General features: G+C 41.7%; 1 protein-coding gene across 1 annotated transcript in view; it reads right to left on the bottom strand.

Annotated features, from left to right (window-relative positions):
* Nucleotides 1–13,867: 13,867 nt before the first annotated feature.
* osy (ABC transporter oskyddad) overlaps nucleotides 13,868–21,242 on the bottom strand; it is a 55,195-nt gene continuing 47,820 nt past the window's right edge. Inside the window, exons 8-9 of the mRNA XM_017152270.3 lie at nucleotides 15,324–15,501; nucleotides 13,868–15,257 (exon numbers count right to left, since the gene is read on the bottom strand). Of these exons, the coding sequence (XP_017007759.1) occupies nucleotides 14,503–15,257; nucleotides 15,324–15,501 (933 nt within the window). The 3' untranslated portion in view covers nucleotides 13,868–14,502. The remainder of the gene's footprint in view (nucleotides 15,258–15,323; nucleotides 15,502–21,242) is intronic.

The raw sequence follows: 21,242 nt of genomic DNA, 5'->3' as shown, positions 1-21,242 counted from the left end.
CCAACTGTTTTGGTCAGTCCAAAGGACTCGGCCAAAGGCTTTTGCTGTCCTTAAGCCACTGGGCTGCAGTTTTTATTTTCGTTTCGTGAGCGCTTTGTGCGGTTGTCATGCGTCTGCCACGTAGCTTCCTTTATCCTTCAGCCTTTGGCTCCACCACTTTTCCCCCCTTGCAGGACCCTTTTCTGTGTCCTTGCTGTGCATGTGTTTGTATAGCCCCCCGGTCACAGCAGAGTCACTTAATTAAGAGCATAATTTGTAACAAATATTTAGTTGGCCAAAACACAAAGGTGAGGCAAGGGGTGAATGCGAGCCCCAAACTCCGGCGTTTCCGGTAAGAGTATTATTTTTTCATGCGACTTGCTGACTTCATTAAACGAAAGCGAGAATAAAATATGAAATCAGGAAAAAAATGCCACCGTACCTAGGTCACAAAAAAATATGCAAATTTGTTGGGGGCGGGGGCTATAAAAAACTAGCGTCAAAATGCAAATGTAAAATATTTACTCCCCGCTCGTGTGATTTCAACATTTTTAATGGCATAACGCGCACACCCTCCAGAAAGCACAACAGTCTCTCACACACACACTCGCTTCAGCAGCAGGTGTTCGAGCATTTTTCAGTCCAATTACAAAACTGCCAAAAACAAGCGGACAAACAGAGCAAACACAGCTAGCACCGAAAAATACACGTAACTCAAACACAAATGCCACGACCATTCGTGTTTTGTAGGCCAACTTCATTAAGTCTTACCCGACATTCTGGCACTCTGGCATCGGGGCATCGGTGGCACCTTAATGAATTGTAGCATTTAGCTGCTAATTTCGGCACGGCAGAGAACACGGCAGTTGTGCAAATTGTTCGAAGGATATTATTCGCCCAGCATGACTGACACTCGACAGGATGAAGGATGTGGCCCGCCGTCGTGTTGGATGGGTGCGAGTTCCGGGAACAAATATGCAAAGGCCTTCCGCCATCCTCGCACTTAATTGAGCATTCCTGGAACTCAGTTTCAAGTGTGTTTAATATGAGTGGTTGAGAAATAATTATTTCGGGTTTTGAGACTTCATTAAAATATATAAATAAATGTAATATAAGAAAATAAAGAAAAATCATGAAATTTAATTGATGAATAGAGATTTAATTAAAAATAAAATATATTTTCCTTAAATTGCATTCTTTTGCTGCACAGTCATATCCCAACTATTTCTTTAATAACTTCTTGTTAAACAAATTTCTGAAATAATAAAATTGACTCAGTTTTTAGTTGATAAGAAGCAATGCCGTATATACTGTTCAAAAAGTTTATCATTTGACAGGCAGCTAGGCTGGAAACCGCAAACAAAATGAAAGCCAAATAAATAAATATTAAACGAAATCACAATAAATGGAGTCACAGCCACCGCGAAACGATAACGTTAGTTTGTTTGTTTGTTTATTGAAGCCCAAACACACAACACACAAAAAAATGGCAATAAAAGCAATTGTTGGGCTTTGCGAGTGGCGGCCAGTGCATAAATATGCAAATTATGCGTATTTGTTCAACCAATCTTGTCGCTATATGCCAGGGAGCTTTGCCTCGCATTGTTTGCCATTTCATATGGCTCGACTAATTGCGCACATAAATAAATTGTTATTAATTTGTGCCAAATCAATGCCAAACAATCAGCGGCGACAACAATGCGCATTTCACACTCAGCTTGAGTTCCTTCTGGTGGGAAGCCTGCCAGTAATGGCCATTAATGTTTATTAGGGCAAAAGCATGTTTTAAAGACAAGGGCTTTGAGAAAATCAGAGATTTTGTATTATATTTTATTTTTATATTAGTGTTTTTTGACACAAAATTTAATATTTATTATCTTTAGGAATTTAATGGAAAATAAAATAGATTTTTCTTGACTTTTAATAAAATACTTTCCAATTCAAACCTTTTTTAATGCATTTTCCTGTTACTGAAAGGAAAAGGTGTTCGGAAAAAAAACTATATCCGAAAATATACTTTCCTTCCTTTAAGTATTTTCCACTCTTCTTTTCATTCCTTTCAATTCACAGCAAAAGCCAAGTGATTCATTTCCTCTCTTTGTTAAGAATACGCCATGACTGTCGCCAAAGAGTTCGCAACAAGCCACGGACTTTAGTTTTTGCCTTTTATAAATAATTGAAAACCTTTCAAAATATTTTATGCCCTTCTTGATGGCTCACCACCCACATCTCACCGGATCTGTCCAAAAAGTAGTTCGTTTCATTGAGTGGAAATATCGAATAATTAAAAATTCAGTTAGTTTTTACAGCCTCCCTGCGCCGTTGATATTGTTTATTGTTCGGTTGTTGATGCTGCGTTTGCCGACTGCCGTCAGCTTATGAAAACTTTACCGAGCTCATGAAAATTTTACAACGAAAAAATTCGGCGAATTTCTGTATGGCAAGAGAACTCCAAACAAAAGGCATCGGCTGACTGACTGACTGACTAACTGAACTGTGGATCTGGCTGCGTTTAGTTGCTTGAAAGTTGAGCTTACTTTTATTGTTTGGCTTTTGTCGGAAAGTCCGCTTGTACCTACTGCTTAAAATATTTGCACGGGATTCTGAGGCAGACAGATGGCTCATACTTTTTAGGCGGGCTTAACTTGGGTTTTCGCTACTGGGAATATTTATTAAGGCATGCTAAAAAATTTAGAAAACAAATAGGAGGTTGTATAAACCAATAAGCTAAACTTAGTTTATGAATTTAAAGGTGAATTTTAAACTATAAATATTTTTAGAAATATTTTTACTTTTTTCTACTTTTCTGTCGATATAAATCGCATTGGAAGAAACCCTTACAGTTCTAAAATAGAAAGCGGAACTTCCCAAGTAATTACACTTAAGTGTAATTTGAAAAACTATCCTATAATCGGATATGTTAAAGGGTATTCCATCTTCACGGCCGTCAAGTGCTTAGGGCTCCTCCTGTTCCTCCGGCTCCTTATGCTTTCATTATTTCTTTGGCTGCTCCTTTTCAGGCGAACGCGATATGCGCGCTAATCTGGCCAACTTCAAAGCTACTTAACTTTTATCCATTTAAGCCATCAACGCAGGCAGGCAGCTGAAAACAAATGGGAGGAAAAAGAGGATTGGTAAGACGCTCGCAAGTGAGCGGAAAGTGCGGAAAGTGGAGCGATAGAAAGAGATGGCCAGATGAAGGGCGAGAGAGACAGTGAATTGTCTGTGTGGCCTGGCGACATTTTCGCCTGACTGCACTGAGAGCTTAAAATGTCGCTCGGTTTGCTTTTCTGCTCCTCTGCTGCTGCTGCTGTGATTGCGATGGCGGCAGCTGTTTATGACATTACTCATACGCCTCGTTGACCCCTGGTTCCATTGTCGGTGGCCATCGTCCAAGTGGTAGTCATCCGTCGACTCATCCGTCGTCTCCCTTTGAGCGTTTCTGTCTATTTGGAATAGAGGACCAGCACTTAAAGTGCACCCAACATATGCAGGCCCATTCGCAAAGTTTTCCCCCAGCCATATAGCTTCACTGTACTTCCGTTTCCGCTGAACAAAAGCAACGGGGGGTGGAGTGGGCGGAGTGGGAGGTTCCACAACTGCACTCTTTCGCCTTTTACCCCATCAACAATGTTGCCTGCGCTCAGCCTGCTTAGAAATGCAAAGCAGCGCGCGAGGCAAACACAACACACAAAGTGATTTTTATATTAAGACCACAAGTGCCTGCAACCCGACCACGAGACCATGCCCACAGTTCCCAGCCACGCCCCCACCTCCTCCTTCTACGCCCACTGCACTGAACTGTGTGCTACCGCTTTGCTGCCATTATGATGACTACCAGGGCACGCTGATTGCTCAAGAGCGTTTTCCAAGACGAAGGCTGCACTGAAATAATATTTAAGTACAATAAATATTGAATAAATATTATAAAGAAATTAATCCATACGAGTTTTTTGATAATTCCAGTTATGTTTACAATCGCATTTGTTTAATGAGAAAAAAATACTTAACGCCGTTTCATATTTTACGAATTGTAGAAATAATAAAACGGTTTTCTTACTTTAAATACATATAATTGTTAAAACAGAATAATTATCTCCTCATTTTCTTCTCCCGATTTCTTTGCCTCAGTAGATGTTTCTAAAAATGGCATTACGATTTTTGCTCAGTGTACTAACTGGCAACTGGTAGTGGTTGTGTGTTTGGAATGCGCGTTGCATGAGATAATCTGTGGCTATGTGCGTGCCACACGCCAGGCGTTCTTGCCTAGGATCCGGGGATCCCAGGGATCCTGGGGATGCCCGCAGAACACTGCTCCCGACCGCAGTAAGCGCGGATTTTTGATGGTTAATAAAAATTCCTACATTGTCTCGCGCAGTTCATCATGGCCACCACATAAGCACAATATTAAGCTGCAACTCGCAGCTCGGGGAACTGAGAACTGGGAACTCGGAACTGTTTCAACGAGCGATGACAACATTAAGACGACGCTTGCCGCAATTCCTTCTGACATTTAGGTCCTTTTATGAGCCAGTCTCCAAACTTCTCCTTAAGCACAACCCGCTCGCAATATCTTTTAAAATTATATTTAAATTGGTAATAAATTGTATCCGAGCGGTTTTATGAATGCTCGAAATTTTGTCGCTGCTCGAAAAGACTCACTGCCCCCGAGGCGACAGCTCCGGAGTGACGCGAATTTTAAATTATGTGTCGGAGAAATTTACATTCAAGCCGGTTGCTGCGGAATAATAACAAAAGCTTTGCCGTTGCAGGCTAAAATCAAATGCTTCTCTATGCGCAAATATAATTTTTCTTATTTTAAAAATGGCTTGAAGGAAATAAATATTTATTTTTTTGTGTAGAAATACATAAGACTAATTTTTTACAATTTTAATGATTTGCTTAACAAATATTGTAACTAGTATGGTATAAAAAAATACGTTTAATCGAATCCTTCTCCTAATCCTGGATGCAAAATAATACATTATTAAATATGATAAAATATGTATACTTTAGAAGAGTTCAACAAACACAATTTAAAAAGGAAAAGCGGGACTATCCAATTGCAAAAACGTGGCCCACCTTTAAGCGTATTTTAATTAAAATGGATTAATCAAGAATTAAAACTTGAGCTTTTCGAGCTCTCAGCGGCTCTAATGTCGACATACAAATACGGGGGAAAAAAACGAGAAAACTGCTGCGTTATGCTTTCGATTCATTTCGCTTCACTCATAAATGAAAATGGCAAGCAATCACCTGCAGCTATTTTCCAATCAGCCGGCGACGCTTTTCCATCCACCCGACAAATCCCCGCGCATTTAACGCTGAGCTCAGCTCAGCTTTATGACCAAAACAAACAAAAACGGGTGCTGGTAGCTAGGGCGACATTCGCCGTTGAGGATGGGAAATGGGGCTTACGTGGGGCCCAGGATCATGAACAGCTGCATCGTCCTCTCGCCATTCGCATCCTCGTACGAATACGTCATCATCATCAGCATGGGCATCATCAGCGCGTGGAATTTAGATTTTCAATAATCAGGCATCATTGAAAAAACAAATACGCACTGGATTTTTGGCTCCAATTGAATTGTTTTAGCTACTGAACTCTCCGATTCGTGGGGGGTTGGGGTTTTATTTTTCGGATGTGTAACGCATAGAACGTGATTGGCTTTGCTGAGTGCGTAACTGAAAACGACAGGTGGGGTTTTCGGAATTTGTGTATGCCAGTTGCAAGTTGCTGTTGCAGTTGCAACAATGGCAGCAGCCACAGGGGAGAAAACAAGAGAATTATTGCGGGGATCCAGTGTTGACAGTAGGGGCAACATTCAGAGCCAATCAAAGATTTATGCTCCCCGGGAAAATTCAGCCAGAGGATCCGGGTCGGACAATGGAAGTGAAGGGTGATAAAAAATCTTTTATTAAATAAATTAAATTTTAAATGAAAGCAAATAAAATAGTATCTTAAAAATTTCTAAAATAAACATTTGAGTTCTTAAGACTTTCATTCTCATTTTCCCAAGATGACCAAGCTCAGTACATATTTATCGGCCAAAGGACTGCGAAAGTTTGTTCGCTGACCCAAAACTCGCTCACGTAAATCCTAGAAATTTTCTGCTGAATACGGGCAATCAATTTACTTTCACTTTGGATAATTTTCTCACACTCGACTCGCAATGAACGAGGCCGGGGCATCTGCATTGACAATTTGCCGTAAGGTCATGCAACATTTGCATAATTCAATGAGCATACAATCAATGGCAGCCCACATAATCATGCACGTGGTCAAGCGCAAAAAAAGGAAGGAAAAATAAAAATAAAAGCGGCGGCAAAACTAAAAGCAAAAAGTGGAGAGTGCAGGGAATTCTATTCGAGCAATTTGGTGCGATTAACTGCTCAATTATTTAAGCATCCCGTGGCGCTCAGAGCAAAATACAGAAAAAAAAGAAGAAATCAGATGGAGAAATCAGCGTCCAACCGGCATGCTCCACTGGCCCTCAAATAGCCGGGGCGGCAAATGGCAATGGGATCGGTCAGCATACAAAACACTTAGTGGTGCAGGACGACCTGGTCCTGGAAAGGGTTGCAATCAATTGACATTGATGTTCGCCAGACCAAAAACTATTTCAATGCCCCGTGCTGGGACCTGTCGCTTTGTATCTCACTGAGAAAAATATTGGCCCATTAATTGAGCAATAAAGCGGGTAGTTATAGAATTGATTGCCCATTAACAATAATGCAAGTTTTCCTAGCTTAAAAACATTCGATTTATAATTGCTAGTTATTCTTTAAGTTTGTTTATTGGAATAACTTTTTGTTGATTATTTATTTTTTAACTGCTAAGAATTTTTAATTTGAGTTAATCTGGTATTGAAACTTTATTTCACAAAAGATGCATTTTTTTAATCCAATAATGATGATTATTATAAAAATTTGGAAAGTTATCAATATTAATTTATTTACTGTGATCTTTGGTTTTACTTATTTAGCTAAATATTTATTATTTTCACAAACTTTTATAAAACTCTTGGAAATTTTCTAAAATATCATATCAATTAAGTGCATAACGATTGTCCAGAATCCTGGCTTTAGAATATTTCTTTTAGTGCCTGCTGTGTGTATTCCATGCCTCCCTGACGCAAGTCTCAGTGGCTCGTAAAATCTAACATTTATAGCTGATGACTTTCTGGCTGTGACTGTGCCTAGTTCACGGCTAGTTTGGCATACTTTTAATGGCCCCGGCAGCGCCCTCCGCCCATCCAGAGACAGACTGCGGACCGAGAGCTCCGGCCAACCTTTGTATCATTATAATCCGTGGCCATTTAGTGGCGCTATTTGTCGCTGATATGACTCCCTTTACGGGCTGGGCCGGGCATCTCGGTGGCCCGGCCTGCATGCAAAGTGCGCCACTCGAATGGGAGGACTCGTAAAAATACGTTTTATTGCCCAGCAGGACGCGCCTCAAGACATGTCCTGGCCAAAGCCACTTTAATGTCGTGCGTGTGTGTTTTCCAGTGGGCGGACCTGGGCAACTAATTTATATTGGAAAGGGGGAGGGAGGCGGGGCAACCTGCTCGTTAATTCGCAGCATGAAAACTAAAGTGCAAAGTATGTGGAAAGATGCCCGAGGAGGAGGAGAAGGAGAAGGAAAAAACAACAGCTACAGCTACAGCCACCACCAACTATAAAAGGACAATAAAATTTAATGATTATGTCAACACTTACAGTACACGGCCATGACGCTTTACAAGAAGTCTGTGTCACCCTTTAAAATTGTCGCCGGGCTGTCAGCTCGTCGCTTCCCATGCTGCTGCTTCATTGATTTTTATATCAATTTTCACACTAATATCTTTTAATATGTAATTTTTATGCATGACACACGTTTACGGGGGCGCCTTTCTTCATTGTCATGCTCGTGGCACACGTTGCGTATGCGTTATTTTTGATTTTTATTATCAGTTTGCCCTGCTTTTTTTCCATCCCCGCACACTGTTGTTGTTTTTATTGTCGAGCGTTTCAATAAAAAATTGTTGTTCGCATTTCTGCACCGTTAATTAAGTTAATTTTTGATTACATTTTAATAATCAAAAGTTTTGTAAGTGGCTGGTGGCACACGTCCCCTGCATTCATCGTATTCATCGCCTGGCAAAGTTTTTTATTTATATTTCGTTCACGCTGCGCTCCTTTTATTAATAAAATTGTGTTGATTATTTAAAAGTGCTTTGCACGCGCATCATGTGCATCGATAAGCCCCATCATCATCCCTTCGCCGGAGTGGTGGCAATTAAATTGCATTTAAAAATGGCATTAAAAACGTTATTAATTCATGTGAAGCGGCGGCAGTTTGATAAGCTGTTCGTTCGGCTGGTGAGGGTATAAGTGGAGTATATGAGGCACAGCTGATGGCTTAAGCACCTTGATAGAGTCGCCATTTTAGATTTATAAGTAAATAAACCCTGATTTATAGCTTCAAATATTATCCGTCCTTCTGTTAGGGGGAATCACTATGACATCTCTGTTATCGCATAAATTATTACATGCCGCTCTGCATCGATTGAATAATGTCCGATGCACATTTGATTATACCAATATGTTGAATTCGCACTTAAAATCGGCCACAATGCGTTTTTATTTAATTTTTATTCGCTTTTATCGCTGCGTGTCCGCAGATGCGTCTGTGTTTGAGTGCCGGCTAATAAATGAGCCCAGCCTCGGGCCAGGCATCATGTCGCAACGCAACGTGCCACATGGCGGATGCGTGATTCGGTCCAGGCACGTGTCATTTATTGATTTTTAGGCGCCGCCGCCAACGTTTCTATGGTTTTTGCATATTTTCTTTCGTTTTTTTGGCAAACGATGATTACAATAGACGGCAGATAGAGACTAAGATGCTTTAAGCAATATTAATGAAGGCATATTTTCGGTTAATATGGCTCAAAATGATGACGACCAGGAATGGCAGTTCAAATATCAATAATTTTAGAATATTTAATGCTCTGCACAGGTGAAAATGAATGAAAGAATTATGGTTCCTTTCATAAATTGGTTGGGGATTATTATTGATGATATTACTCACTACACTAATTTGCATATCAGCAATATAATGCGCTCCATATGTCTCTTTATTATATTGCTTGTTTTATTTTAATTTATGCAAATAAAAATTCCGATCATCTTTAATTTAATTTATTTTGTCAATAAGGTGTGTCAAAGCGGAAACTACAAAGTGTTGATTAATTTACCTTGCATACTTTCAGGCTTCCTTATTTTTATTTCCAACCATTATTTCCGTCCAAGTCCAGCAACTTTCGCTGCAATGGGAGTGTATAAATACTCCGGGTGCCTGAACGGCTCTCTGGCATTTCGAAAATCATAAATATTTAAAAGGAAATAACTGAAAATGAGCGACCAGTCGACGGATGGAGCAACTGCCGCTGGCATTTCATTGAGCCAAGTTGTGGGAATGCTCACAAAAGAGCCATTAGCAGGGAATTGGCAGACACATACGTACAGTGCCAGACATACGTATATGGCAGGATCCCGCTTAGCCAGGGAATCCCTTCTCTATCGTACTTACATCCATACATATATGTGTCAGAATGCTCAGCATTTTTCAATGGGCCCCGCAGCATCTGGCTGCTGTTATAAGTCCTGCAGAAAAGGGCGTGGCAGGACAAGAAATACACCCGTACTCATATTTATGGGGGGATAACCCCCCTTTCCGATTCCTCATGGCTGACTTTTGGCTCGGTGTCATTCGCTCCTCGGCCATTATCACGTACTATCCCAGAAGCCAAAAGAAATGTGTATTTATGTACACAACAGCCCGCGGCCTGTTGACGGAATTGGCTTCATTGTGGTAATGTTTTCGCCTCGAGCCGCCTTTCGAAGAAGAAAAGAAGGAAAAACTAAGTAGTTCATTTTAAGATGGAGCCTCTTTTGTTATAAATTTTAAGTATGGCTAAGTAAAAAAGCAAGCTTCAAATTGCGGCGAAACAAAAGACTAAATATGCTGCCGCCTGCCAAAGGAAAATGCTGCCTAAAATGAAAAGTGGGTGGGGGAGGCGAGATGCAGGGAAATGAGGGCGAGGTGGATAAGCAGAGCAGAACGCTGGCTGCGTCCTGACACAAATAGGTTTCCGCCCTAAATCCCAAATATCCCCGGAAGCCGATTAAGTGTTGCCCGTAAGCGCGCGCAACAGCATGAAAGGCGGCAGAGACTGCAAATTGTCCTCATATTAGGATGGGGGACTGGGATTGGGATAGGAATTGGGATGGGGGAGGAAGGACATACGGCGGAGACCAGGACAACGGAGGACTAGCAAAAGCATCGGCGAAGACATCAGACCCTGCTTGGAAAATAATGGCAATACACGCTATTTTGGCAGTTGTTATGGCTAAGCGAGGGTTGCTAGCCAAGTCGTTTCCTTTCATCTCATCTTAAAGAAATCCAGATAACAAAGACACTTCGCTGATTAAGCTGGAAAATATTTAATACAACATTTCTAGTAAATTGTCTTACTTTTTTTAACGATCATATTAAATATCTATATTAATAAATTAACCAGAAATAAATGCCAAATTTAATTTACATATTTTCAATCTTTCTGTAAATACTATTTTGATGATGTTTCACGATTTTCAAGATTTTGCTGGGGATTTATTCTGTATATTTTTAATTTCTTATTATTTATTTCTCTTGAAATACAACTCGTTAAGCCACCCTCGCCAGCTGCCATAAGGCGCAGCCGGCGTGTAAACACTGCAAGGCACATTACAATAAAAAATTTATCGTTATTATCCTTTTCCAAAGTGCTTTTCAATTGAGGTATGGACAGAGGCGGCTGGCTGACTAACTGACTCAATGACAGACTGACGGTCATATCCTTTCCGCTCCTTCTTCAAATGGGTGGGGAAATCGAAGGATGATTGATGGAGGTTTCTGGCGCGCTGACAGCGAACGACTTCATCAAAACCGCCAAAAATGTACCGAAATATCGCGATGGCATATGCGTAATGTAATACGCAAACAATTACCTAGGATGCCAGGACCAAAGTGTTGATTTCCCCGATCATATTTGCTTAGATTTCGCCGGGGCAATTTGCATATGAATGTGCTGCTCCAAAAGGAGAAGAAGAGAAGAGAAAAGAAAAAGCAGAGACGGCTTACACGCTTAAGCTCGAAGCGACAACTCCATTTATATTATTTCGTTTCCCCTTTGGAAATTAATATGTCATTTTTGCCACCTACACAGACTGCACACACAGGAGATGAAGGACATGCCAGCAAGGAGAGCCAAGGAGTTTTCCCCCACAAGCTAAGGGGAAAATTGAAAAAGGCGAAAAATAAACCAGAAATGGAGGCCCGAGTGAGTGTTTGGTTGGCTGGCGGTTGCCAGCGGGTGAAGAGTGTAGAGTGAGCGAGTGAAATAAAAATGCAAATAAAATAAAATAAAAATGTGTCTGTCATGTCAATATTTGCCGCCAGCAGATGAACTCAATTTGCAATTGGCATTGAGTGTGTGCGAGTGTGCCAAGGTGTAGATGTGTCCGGAAAACTCCCCCCTTCACCACCACTTTAATGGCAAATCATGGGAAAATTGATTGACATTTTCATTACACAATTTGCCAGACAAAGCAAACCGAAGGATAAATGGAGCGGGCTGCCTCGGCGACGGCTTCTCAATTTGGATGCTGTTTGCCCCGGGAAAACAAATTGCACATTATGCACCGCAAATAATTAATGCCAATCATTAAAATAATAAAGTGCATATGAGCGAGGGCTGCCAGGTGCCTTAAGTAAGCCGGTTTTAATTGCGATTGAATAATTGAAGATATCTTGGCTGACCAATGGTTAATTATTGAGCATCAATAATGCAAAAATGGGCAACAATAACTCAACTGGACTGAATGGCTGGATGGTCCTTCAAGACTCAAGTGTGTGATGGAATGGCATCCCTTTTGGTTTACCTGAGCCCAGAAGGGCTATTAATTTGCATGATTATGTTGACCCTGGGCAAACAAAGGGGATAAAGGTCTTAGTTGGTAAGTTGACATTTCTTGTAAAATTCAAACCACTGAGGAAGGGGCGGACAATTGACTTTTGCAGGGCGGGAAGCCAGAGTTCTGAACATTAAATTAATTGAGCAATTAATTAACACGCCAATGGAGAGGCGGAGGCAGAGGAGGACCTTCATTTGATGGCGGGAAAAGGCTCAGATTGCCGAGTCTCAGCCACAAACAAAGAATGAAAGAAAGCCATCGAAGGCAGCTGGCGATGAAAATGGCAAGTGGAAATGGAAAATGGCCCGAGAGGAGGCGGTTATTAAAGCTTCGCGGAGCACGTGAAATTATGAAGTTGAAAAATTAATTCAGCGGCAAGTCGAAAACTTTGAACTTTCAATTAAGTGGAAAGCGAAAAGCGCCGTCGAGGAGGATGGGTAAATGGGAATGAAAATGAAAATGAGATTTCTGCCGAGCTGCTGCTGTATTTTCCAATTTGTGTGCTCGAGTGCCGCCGTCAGCTACACTCGAGTAATCAATGATGGGCGAGGCATCGGCATCCCAATCCCAGACGCCGCCGATCCGAAGTGGAATGCCAGAAAAGTAATGGCAGATGTGGCTCCTTCGAATGTCCTGGCGATGCTTTGAAATGTCATCGATTGCTGACGGCTATCTAATTGTAAGTACACACGTATTGGGCGCCATTCTGGAAGGGAGTCGGGATAGCGAAGGTCTGACTGATTTGCGGGGACAGTGGACTCCTCACTCTACTGGACATCGAACGGATAAATCGAGTCTGAACTTTCGCATCGATGCAATCCGATGGAGAGCGACAGTCACGGAACCGGACGACATGTGGATCCAGTTAGTGTTTTTCCAACCACGCCCCCTGCTGGCTGACCTACATATGCATATGTAACACCTAATAGCATAAGTTGCCCTGTGTGTGTGCGTCCCTGCGTTTTTTTATGGCCAATCCACACTGGCAAAAATTGTTTGGAAAATTTAAAGAAAATATTATTGTTCACCCCAGTTTCTTAGGGATTAAAAGCCATCCATAGAATTTTAGATTTTAATAGCAGCACATTACCAAGTTTTTTATTGGTACACAATATAATAAGAATATCTGATAAATATGTGGACGTTGTCCTTTTAATATTTTGGACTTTTAAAGAAGGTTTTATCTGCAAAGTTTTCTTAAAGTTTTTATTTTTCGATCGCCCTATTTCGGATAGTTACTCAGATATTTGTTCAAGTGATCCTGGGCAGCAACCCCTTCCACTCGCTTCCTTGGCACTTTGTTCGCTTGTTAAGTTGAATTTTCGTGTTAAGCGGATGCTGGATACCGCCCACCCATCGCTGCACGTGTGCCAACCACCTACTCATCCAAACCCAAATCAACCCAACCACCCACACACTCAGTCATGGTCTACATGCATTTCCGGTTTAATTGATTTTGCCACAAAATGTGAAATGTGTCGAAAACGAGCCACCATGACATCATCGCCCCTGACATTCCATTGGGATCCCAACCGAGAGGCCCTGTGCCCTCGAAGAATGTCCAGGGTGCCAAAGGGAGCGCTGTGAGGTCCTTTCTTTTTGAGGTCTTTGATTGCAGATACTTGGTAAATAAATATTGGCAAAACCAATGACTGATTGAAAGGACCACAGGACCACTTGGCACCAACCTCGACAATGCAGCAACTTTGCCTGCCTTCAGCTCGAATTGAAGTCCGGAGTCCGGAAATTTCGCCCAGTTTGCTCACCGACTCGACACAACGACTCACCGACTTACCAAGTGCAATCAGAGCAATCACAGGACCCTCTCCTGTGTGAATAAATCACAATTACCGAAAGCAAAGCTTTCTGCAATAATTTCTGAGGTAAATCTCGGCAAAGTTTTTCTATCAATTTATTCAAACTTTTCGAATTTTCGTTCACAAGCTTACAACATAAATAGAATGTTTTGATGTCGACTTTTGTGCGGTGAGAATGGTTGTTATGAAGGTACAATGAAATGGGAAGGCTTAGTCTACAAGGCACAACAATTTCCATACTTAGAGTGGTAGTGGTGATCCGGAACCTATTGCCAGTGAAAGGAGGGCTAGGACTAAGTACTAATTACTGGCTAAGACAGCGTAGGTCTACCCTTAAAACATAGTAAAATCATAAGAAACGGGCACAGGAAAAATTATGATTTTGGGTATTACAATTGACCGTTAAAAATGTATAAGTGGATATTGTTTATATTCAATACAACTTAAATTAATTTTAAAATTCATTCAAACTATTTGTTTAATTTTCGGAGAAATAAAATGTAAACTTTGAAAATTATTTCCTTAAAATTTTTTTACTAAGCTAAAAACGTATTTCCTTAATAAACCTTTTTACATATATTTTGGGGTAATGGAACATACAATTTTGACTATACTTTATCAAAGCTTTTGGAATTTTTATGCAATATTTAACCCTTCAATATTTCATCACATTTTTTCCTGTGGTGGATAAACCCAGATTAAGAACTTAACCCTTCTTGAACTTGAGCAGCAGGATGGTGAGTATGAGGAATACCAGAACCCAGGACGAAATCGAAATAAAGCCATTGTAGACGACGGGATTGTCGATGCCCCAGCCGCGTTGCAGGATGGATCGCATGGACTCCGTGGGTTTGGTGAGTGGCAGGAAGGCTGTGAAGAACTGCAGCAGCGGGAACATGCCCTCGATGGGCCAAATAATTCCGCACAGCATAACGATGGGCAAGAAGGAACCCATGGCCACATAGGTCGCCGTTCTCTCCGTATCCACGGCACAGGAAATAACGAATCCAAAGCTCATGCCGCACAATCCGTTCAGGATGCAGAGGGCCACCACTAGCCAAATATCACCCACGAGAGTGAGTTCAAAGAAGTAAAAACTGACGATCAGCACGAAGATAGTCTGACTCAGCATCACCGTAAACTGGGTGACCACCTGGGAAAGTAGAATCTCGGGACCCGTGATTCCAGCCACCAAACAACGCTCCAACATGCCCTCATTCCGATCGATCAACATGGCGCCCGAGGTAACGGCCACCGCCAAGAAGAAGATAATGGTCAGGATAACACCGGGGGCAGCAAAGTCCGTGAAGTTGGGATTGCGATAGCCATAGACGGGGTCCTGGAAGTCCACGGGCACTCGTCCCAGCTTGGGATTAACATCACAGTCGCTCAGCATGTCGCCCACAAAGTTGAAGAAGGTGTACTGGAGGTCGCGGTACAGCAGCTGGGAGATTTGTTGATCTAAATAGAAGATTTAAGCATTAATTTCCAGCATTTTATTTTTAAAAAACTCATATTTATTCCTACTTGACCAGTCCATTCGTACTGCCAGATCGGAGGACTCAATAGTGCCATCCTCTGCATAACGACCATCTTCTACGCGTTCCATCAGCGAAGCCGTGTAGTTCGGTTGGATCACTATGGCAGCCCAGGCTTTGCCTTTCCTCACCTGTTCATAGGCCATTTCGTCGTCCGTCACATAGTTCTGCAAAAATATATTTAAAAGCATATATAAAGCATATTTAATTAGAATTATAGTAGCTTAATTTCTGTTTACAAAATATGTTAATTAAATATAAAATCGATAAAACCATATTCTTAAAAAACTGGGTTTTCTACTAGCTGGATATTTCTTAGATCATTTTAAATATTTTTCCTTTATATAGCAATTATACCATTATTTTTATTTCACAATTACTTATTTTATTCAATGAAATTCTCAGAATCTAAAAATGACTCAATGCTCGGGGGTAAAACCCGAGCAGGTAAATGCCAGCAGTCAATCAAATGCTCATTCAATTAGCTTAAAAAGTCAATGCACCTGCCAGACAGATGCCAAACGGCTGGTGGGTATTGTTTTCGCCGTTGCCGTGCAATTAAAATCGGAGCCGCTGAATTATTGAGCAACGCATGTCGCGATTCGAGGACTCGGCAGTGGGGGAACCAGGAGGATTCAGGATGGGATGCCGGCCCACGGCCCACGGCCCACGGCACTTCCTTTCTTGGCAGCTTTGTGAGCTGTCTCTTTGTGCGTCCCGCTTCATTTCCTGTCGCATTGTTTGCTGCATGTGGGGCGTTCTGTTCGTCGGCACTGTTCTCCACTGTTATTTTCCGTTGTAGCAACAATAAAAGTAACTCCCCGTAATTAATGTGCGTACTTTGCGCCAGGCGATAAATTCAGCGAGGCAAACAAATCAAGAAACAAAGGGAGGGCGTTCTCGTTGCGTTGCCCACTTTTTTGTCAACAATATGTTTGTGTTATCTGTAACAATTTCATTTTGCTGGCTGTGAAATAAATAATGAACTGGCAGCCTGAAAGCAGATCCCTGGGATCTTCAGCTAGTTCCGGCAAGTGCTCACACATTTATTAGGTTGCCTTTCGCACTGTTCGAACTGCGAACTTCGAGGGGCGTAAAACTTTGCCTAAACTTTTGCCAGTCACTTGTGTGTCCTACAACAACCACAGGAATCACAATCTGAGCCCAGGGAGCAGAGGCCTGGCCACAAAACCCGAGCTGCGTGTATTGGCATTTGTATTTGGGCTTAGTTCGGGCAATTTTGCGGCTTCGATCTGCAGTTATTTAAACGCAAATGACACAAGGACAGAGACTCAGACGCCTCGCAAACAGGCGTGAAATTTACGCAATTGCCTCGCACACATTCCCCGATTTTGGGGCCAGCACACAAGAGTGTGCGGTTTAATTGGCCTCATTAGATTTGATGGCCCAGAAAGGGATGTGTGTGTGGTGGTATGTGATTTGGCCAAAACTATGTTGCCCAGATTGGATTTGAATCTTGAGCTCCATCTTCAGGTGAGTTTTACACTTGGGACCCGGAATAAATTATAATGCGAAGAGCCATGACTACGGACAATCAAATTGCAGGCCCCGAACAACTTTTATGCTACTATTTAACCCCAACTTCAACATTGTTTATGACAAACTTGAGCCACAAACTATGCGCAAATGAAGTCAACTTGGTCAGAAGCTCGACGCAAATGAGCTCGAAAGGAGCTGGGCGAAAAACTTTGCTCAGCTACCTTGGCAATTTTTGTTTCGACTTTGCCTTAACTTGCCTCATAAAATCTTCCTAGCTGGTGGAGAAAAAAAAAACCAAAAAAAAGTAGAAAGAAAGCACTTTCGAGCACTTTCTTCAAGTAAAAGCTTGTCGCTAATCAAGTGCCATCAGAAGCGTAGTAAAAAGGGGATTGTTGGCTAAAAGTAATCAAAGGTGCTTCATTAGAAGAAATTAGTAGCATTTTCAGCGACCAGGAAAAGCATAATCATTTACAATTCTGATAATAAAATTAGTTTAATTTGATTTTCAGACGCACATCTCCTTCCAGATTTTCTTAGATTTTCCGCTGCACCAAAAACCATGAAATTCGCCAGCCGCTCCTTTTCACTAATGAGCCACATTGTCATGCTTAATGAACTTTTAATTAGAGGCAACGACAACAGCCAACGACATCGGCTGACCACAATATGTTTTTCAATTTCCCCATAAATTAAGACTCCCTTTTTGGGGTTTTTCAGCCGTGGGGCAAGTTTATTACTGCAGCTGTTCGGGGAGCTGCCTCCAGAAAATTGGGGGCTTTCGCCCACAAAACAAAGGACATTTTTTGTGCCGTTAAGACAAGGGTAAACAAAATGCGTTTGATCTAGAAAAAAACACATAACCACAAGGAAATACGGGTAAGGAAAATTCAGGGGACAACAAGAATTATGTTCTTTTATTTTCCAGATATGCTTTTCGCCTTATAAAATATTTTTTAAATTCTATAAAAATCAGAAAGGTCTACAATTTATAAGCCAGAATTTTTATTAAGTGGCTAATTAAATATTTTTTATTTGTTCTTCCTAAAATAGATCAAAATTTCTAAGATTACATTTTTATTGTCATCAAATGTTTTACTAATTTCCAAGTCTTTCAGATAAATGCATCATACCCAAACTCATTTTTTGACTACGTGGTAGAGAAAAGTGGTATTGAAAAGCACGAAGCGCTTTGTCGTCGATAAAGGGAGAATATTCAAATTTCTTTGACCCACCCTCGAGGTTCGCCCGAGGCTTCATCCTCTACCCAGGATTTTGGTAAGGTGAGCCGGGCGAGGGTTTTGGCCAAGTGCTGATGGCACGTTGATATGCTGTTCATTGACCAAAATTAACTTGGCCTCCTCTCCTTCCTTTTCTCCTTCATTTTGCTCTGGGTCTTTTGATGCGGTCCAAAGATACACGGCCGCGTATTATTTTTTCACCATTTTTCCCTTATTTTCGTCCGAAGTTATACAAATTAAGTCTGATAGCCGGGTGGTGGGGGAGATGGAGATTGAGATGCTTTTCAATTTCCAAAAGGTAAAAAGTTTTCTCCGCAAATTGCCAGTTGAGGCATGCGGACGGTTGCTGTTGGCCTTATTATTGCGGTCTTTATTATATTGTTATTTGGAAATTTCGAAAAAGTTTAGGAGGTCACGGTCTGTTGGCGGGATAATTTGATGGGACATTGAGATCTCAGTGCTGATTTTGTTTTATTGTCTTTCGGCGAAACGCAATTGAATGTCGAAAGGGATTCTGGGAGATGGCCATACTCCATAGAGGCGAAAATTTACAACCGTCAGTTAATAAGTTTCAATTTTGCATGAATGCTGTGCGAACTAATCGTAAAAACACCCATACTACCGGCGCTACTTTACTGTTATTACGCTTATTATAGTGCCTAATGTAAAATGCATGAAATCGTAAGTCGAGAAGGACTCGGAGCCCAAGTCCTCGAACCGAAACGAAACTCAAATTAGGCAACAAAAGCGACTTTGTTTTTGAAGCGTAATTTGCAATAAATTGCCACAAGCGGCTTTCCTTGGCCTCGCTGGTAATTCTGCCCTATTCCGTTCGGTTCTGGCCCACTATCCTCCTGGCCAACATCGACGCCCATGGCAGGGCAGTAAATTTATTGATGATCTCGACCGACTGGCCGACAGTCAAGTCGACTCGGCCTGTTGTTGCTGTGCCAAAGATAAGCAGCTGTAATTTGTGTTCGCCAACACCAAGGGCAACGGCCAACTCGGAGGCAGTGGCAGTGGCAGAGGCAACGGCAGCATCCTCTTCATTTTGCATCGAACAAGGAGCAAAGCCCAGGAGCAGAGTTGCCTGATTTTGGTAGGAAATAATAGTCAAATGGGGAAATTCAAAAAATGGCAAGAGGAGCGATTTTTACAGATATAAAACAAGAGAGAACGCTATAGTCGGGTTGTTGTCCCGACTATCTAATACCCGTCACTCAGCTAAAGGGAGTGCGAACGCTGTGTCGGGTTGGTGTCCCGACTAATAATCGTAACTCAGCTAAAGGGAGTGCGAGGGAGATAGATATATAATTTTTGATTGCGTATAACTTTTTAATGAATCGTCCGATTTGAAAAATGTCTTCTACATTTCGATAGGTATAAATATACACAACAAAATTGCATTTATACTTTTCGGAAATCTTTAAAGATGTGGGCGCAGGACCCATTTTAAAATCGGTAAAGGGCGATTGTGGGCGTTAGAGGGGGCGTGGCGCTCGGCTAAAATAAACTTGCGCTGCGTAGGAAGCCCAAGAATATGCGTGGAAAATCTCAACCTTCTAGCTTTTGTAGTTTCTGAGATCTCAGCGTTCATACAGACGGACAGACGGACAGACGGACAGACGGACATGGCTAGATCGACTCGGCTAGTGACCCTGATCAAGAATATATATACTTTATGGGGTCGGAAACGCTTCCTTCTAGCTGTTACATACTTTTGCACGAATCTAGTATACCCTTTTACTCTACGAGTAACGGGTATAATTATTGTTTTTTATAAGTATTAAATGATTTTATTTTAGAGTAGAGACTAACTACAACAAATTATTTTTTAAATTAATATATCGCTGTCTTTAAGTGATAAACAAATTTCCTCTTGCTTTAATTGGTATAAAATATTTATTATATTTATATGTTTACACCGTAGTTATACCCGTTACTCGTAGAGTAAAAGGGTATACTAGATTCGTGCAAAAGTATGTAACAGCTAGAAGGAAGCGTTTCCGACCCCATAAAGTATATATATTCTTGATCAGGGTCACTAGCCGAGTCGATCTAGCCATGTCCGTCTGTCCGTCTGTCCGTCTGTCCGCCTGTCTGTCTGTCTGTCTGTCCGTCTGTATGAACGCTGAGATCTCAGAAACTACAAAAGCTAGAAGGTTGAGATTTACCACACATATTCTTTGCCTTCCTACGCAGCGCAAGTTTATTTTAGCCGAGCGGCACGCCCCCTCTAACGCCCAAAATCGGCCACTAACGATTTTAAAATGGGTCCTGCGCCCACATCTTTAAAGATTTCCGAGAAGTATAAATGCAATTTTGTTGTGTATATTTATACCTATCGAAATGTAGAAGACATTTTTCAAATCGGACCATTCATTAAAAAGTTATACGCAATCAAAAATTATATATCTATCTCCCTCGCACTCCCTTTAGCTGAGTTACGATTATTAGTCGAGACACCAACCCGACACAGCGTTCGCACTCCCTTTAGCTGAGTGACGGGTATTAGATAGTCGGGACAACAACCCGACTATAGCGTTCTCTCTTGTTTTGTATTGGAATTTAGAAAACCTTAAGGTCCTTCAGTTTATTTTTTCATAAAAATAAACTACAAGGTTTTTAGGCTTCTTTTTACATAGGCTCTTGAAATACTAAATATCTAACCAGAAAATAGCCAAGTTAGCACCACCACTTCAGCAATGTGGCCAAGACAAAGACAAGTATGTGGAGGGGGTGATTTAGGAGTGCGGCAGGGCGAAATGATGTGTGCAGTAGATTGAAGACCAGGCAGCTCCCTTGGACCCAACCCCCCACCCGGAGCCGCCCAACAGGGGGAGCCACTCGGCTGTCCACACAAATTGAAATAAATTACAGGAGCGGCCAGCAGAGGGCGTTCGAATGGGGATCGGAGGGCCAGGGCCCTGAATATAAGCCACATGAGTGGTTATTGTAAAGTTCGCACTGCACAATTTAACCAAAAAGCCAATGACAGCTGATATTGCACCCCCGGGCGGCTGGGAGTTGCATCCTGCGACTGCAGCTGCATCTGCATTTGCCACTGCCTCATCTTCATCCCTTTCCCGCCTCTGCCCATGTCCTTCTGCTCTCGGGGGGATTATAAGAGGGGTGGAGAAACCCGAGTAGGTAATTTGCATTGCACTCAC

Source organism: Drosophila takahashii, chromosome 3R (assembly GCF_030179915.1).
Source record: "Drosophila takahashii strain IR98-3 E-12201 chromosome 3R, DtakHiC1v2, whole genome shotgun sequence".
NCBI classification, from domain to species: domain Eukaryota; kingdom Metazoa; phylum Arthropoda; class Insecta; order Diptera; family Drosophilidae; genus Drosophila; species Drosophila takahashii.
Note: the sequence above shows the minus strand (reverse complement) of the source record. Positions and strands in the feature narration are given on the sequence as shown.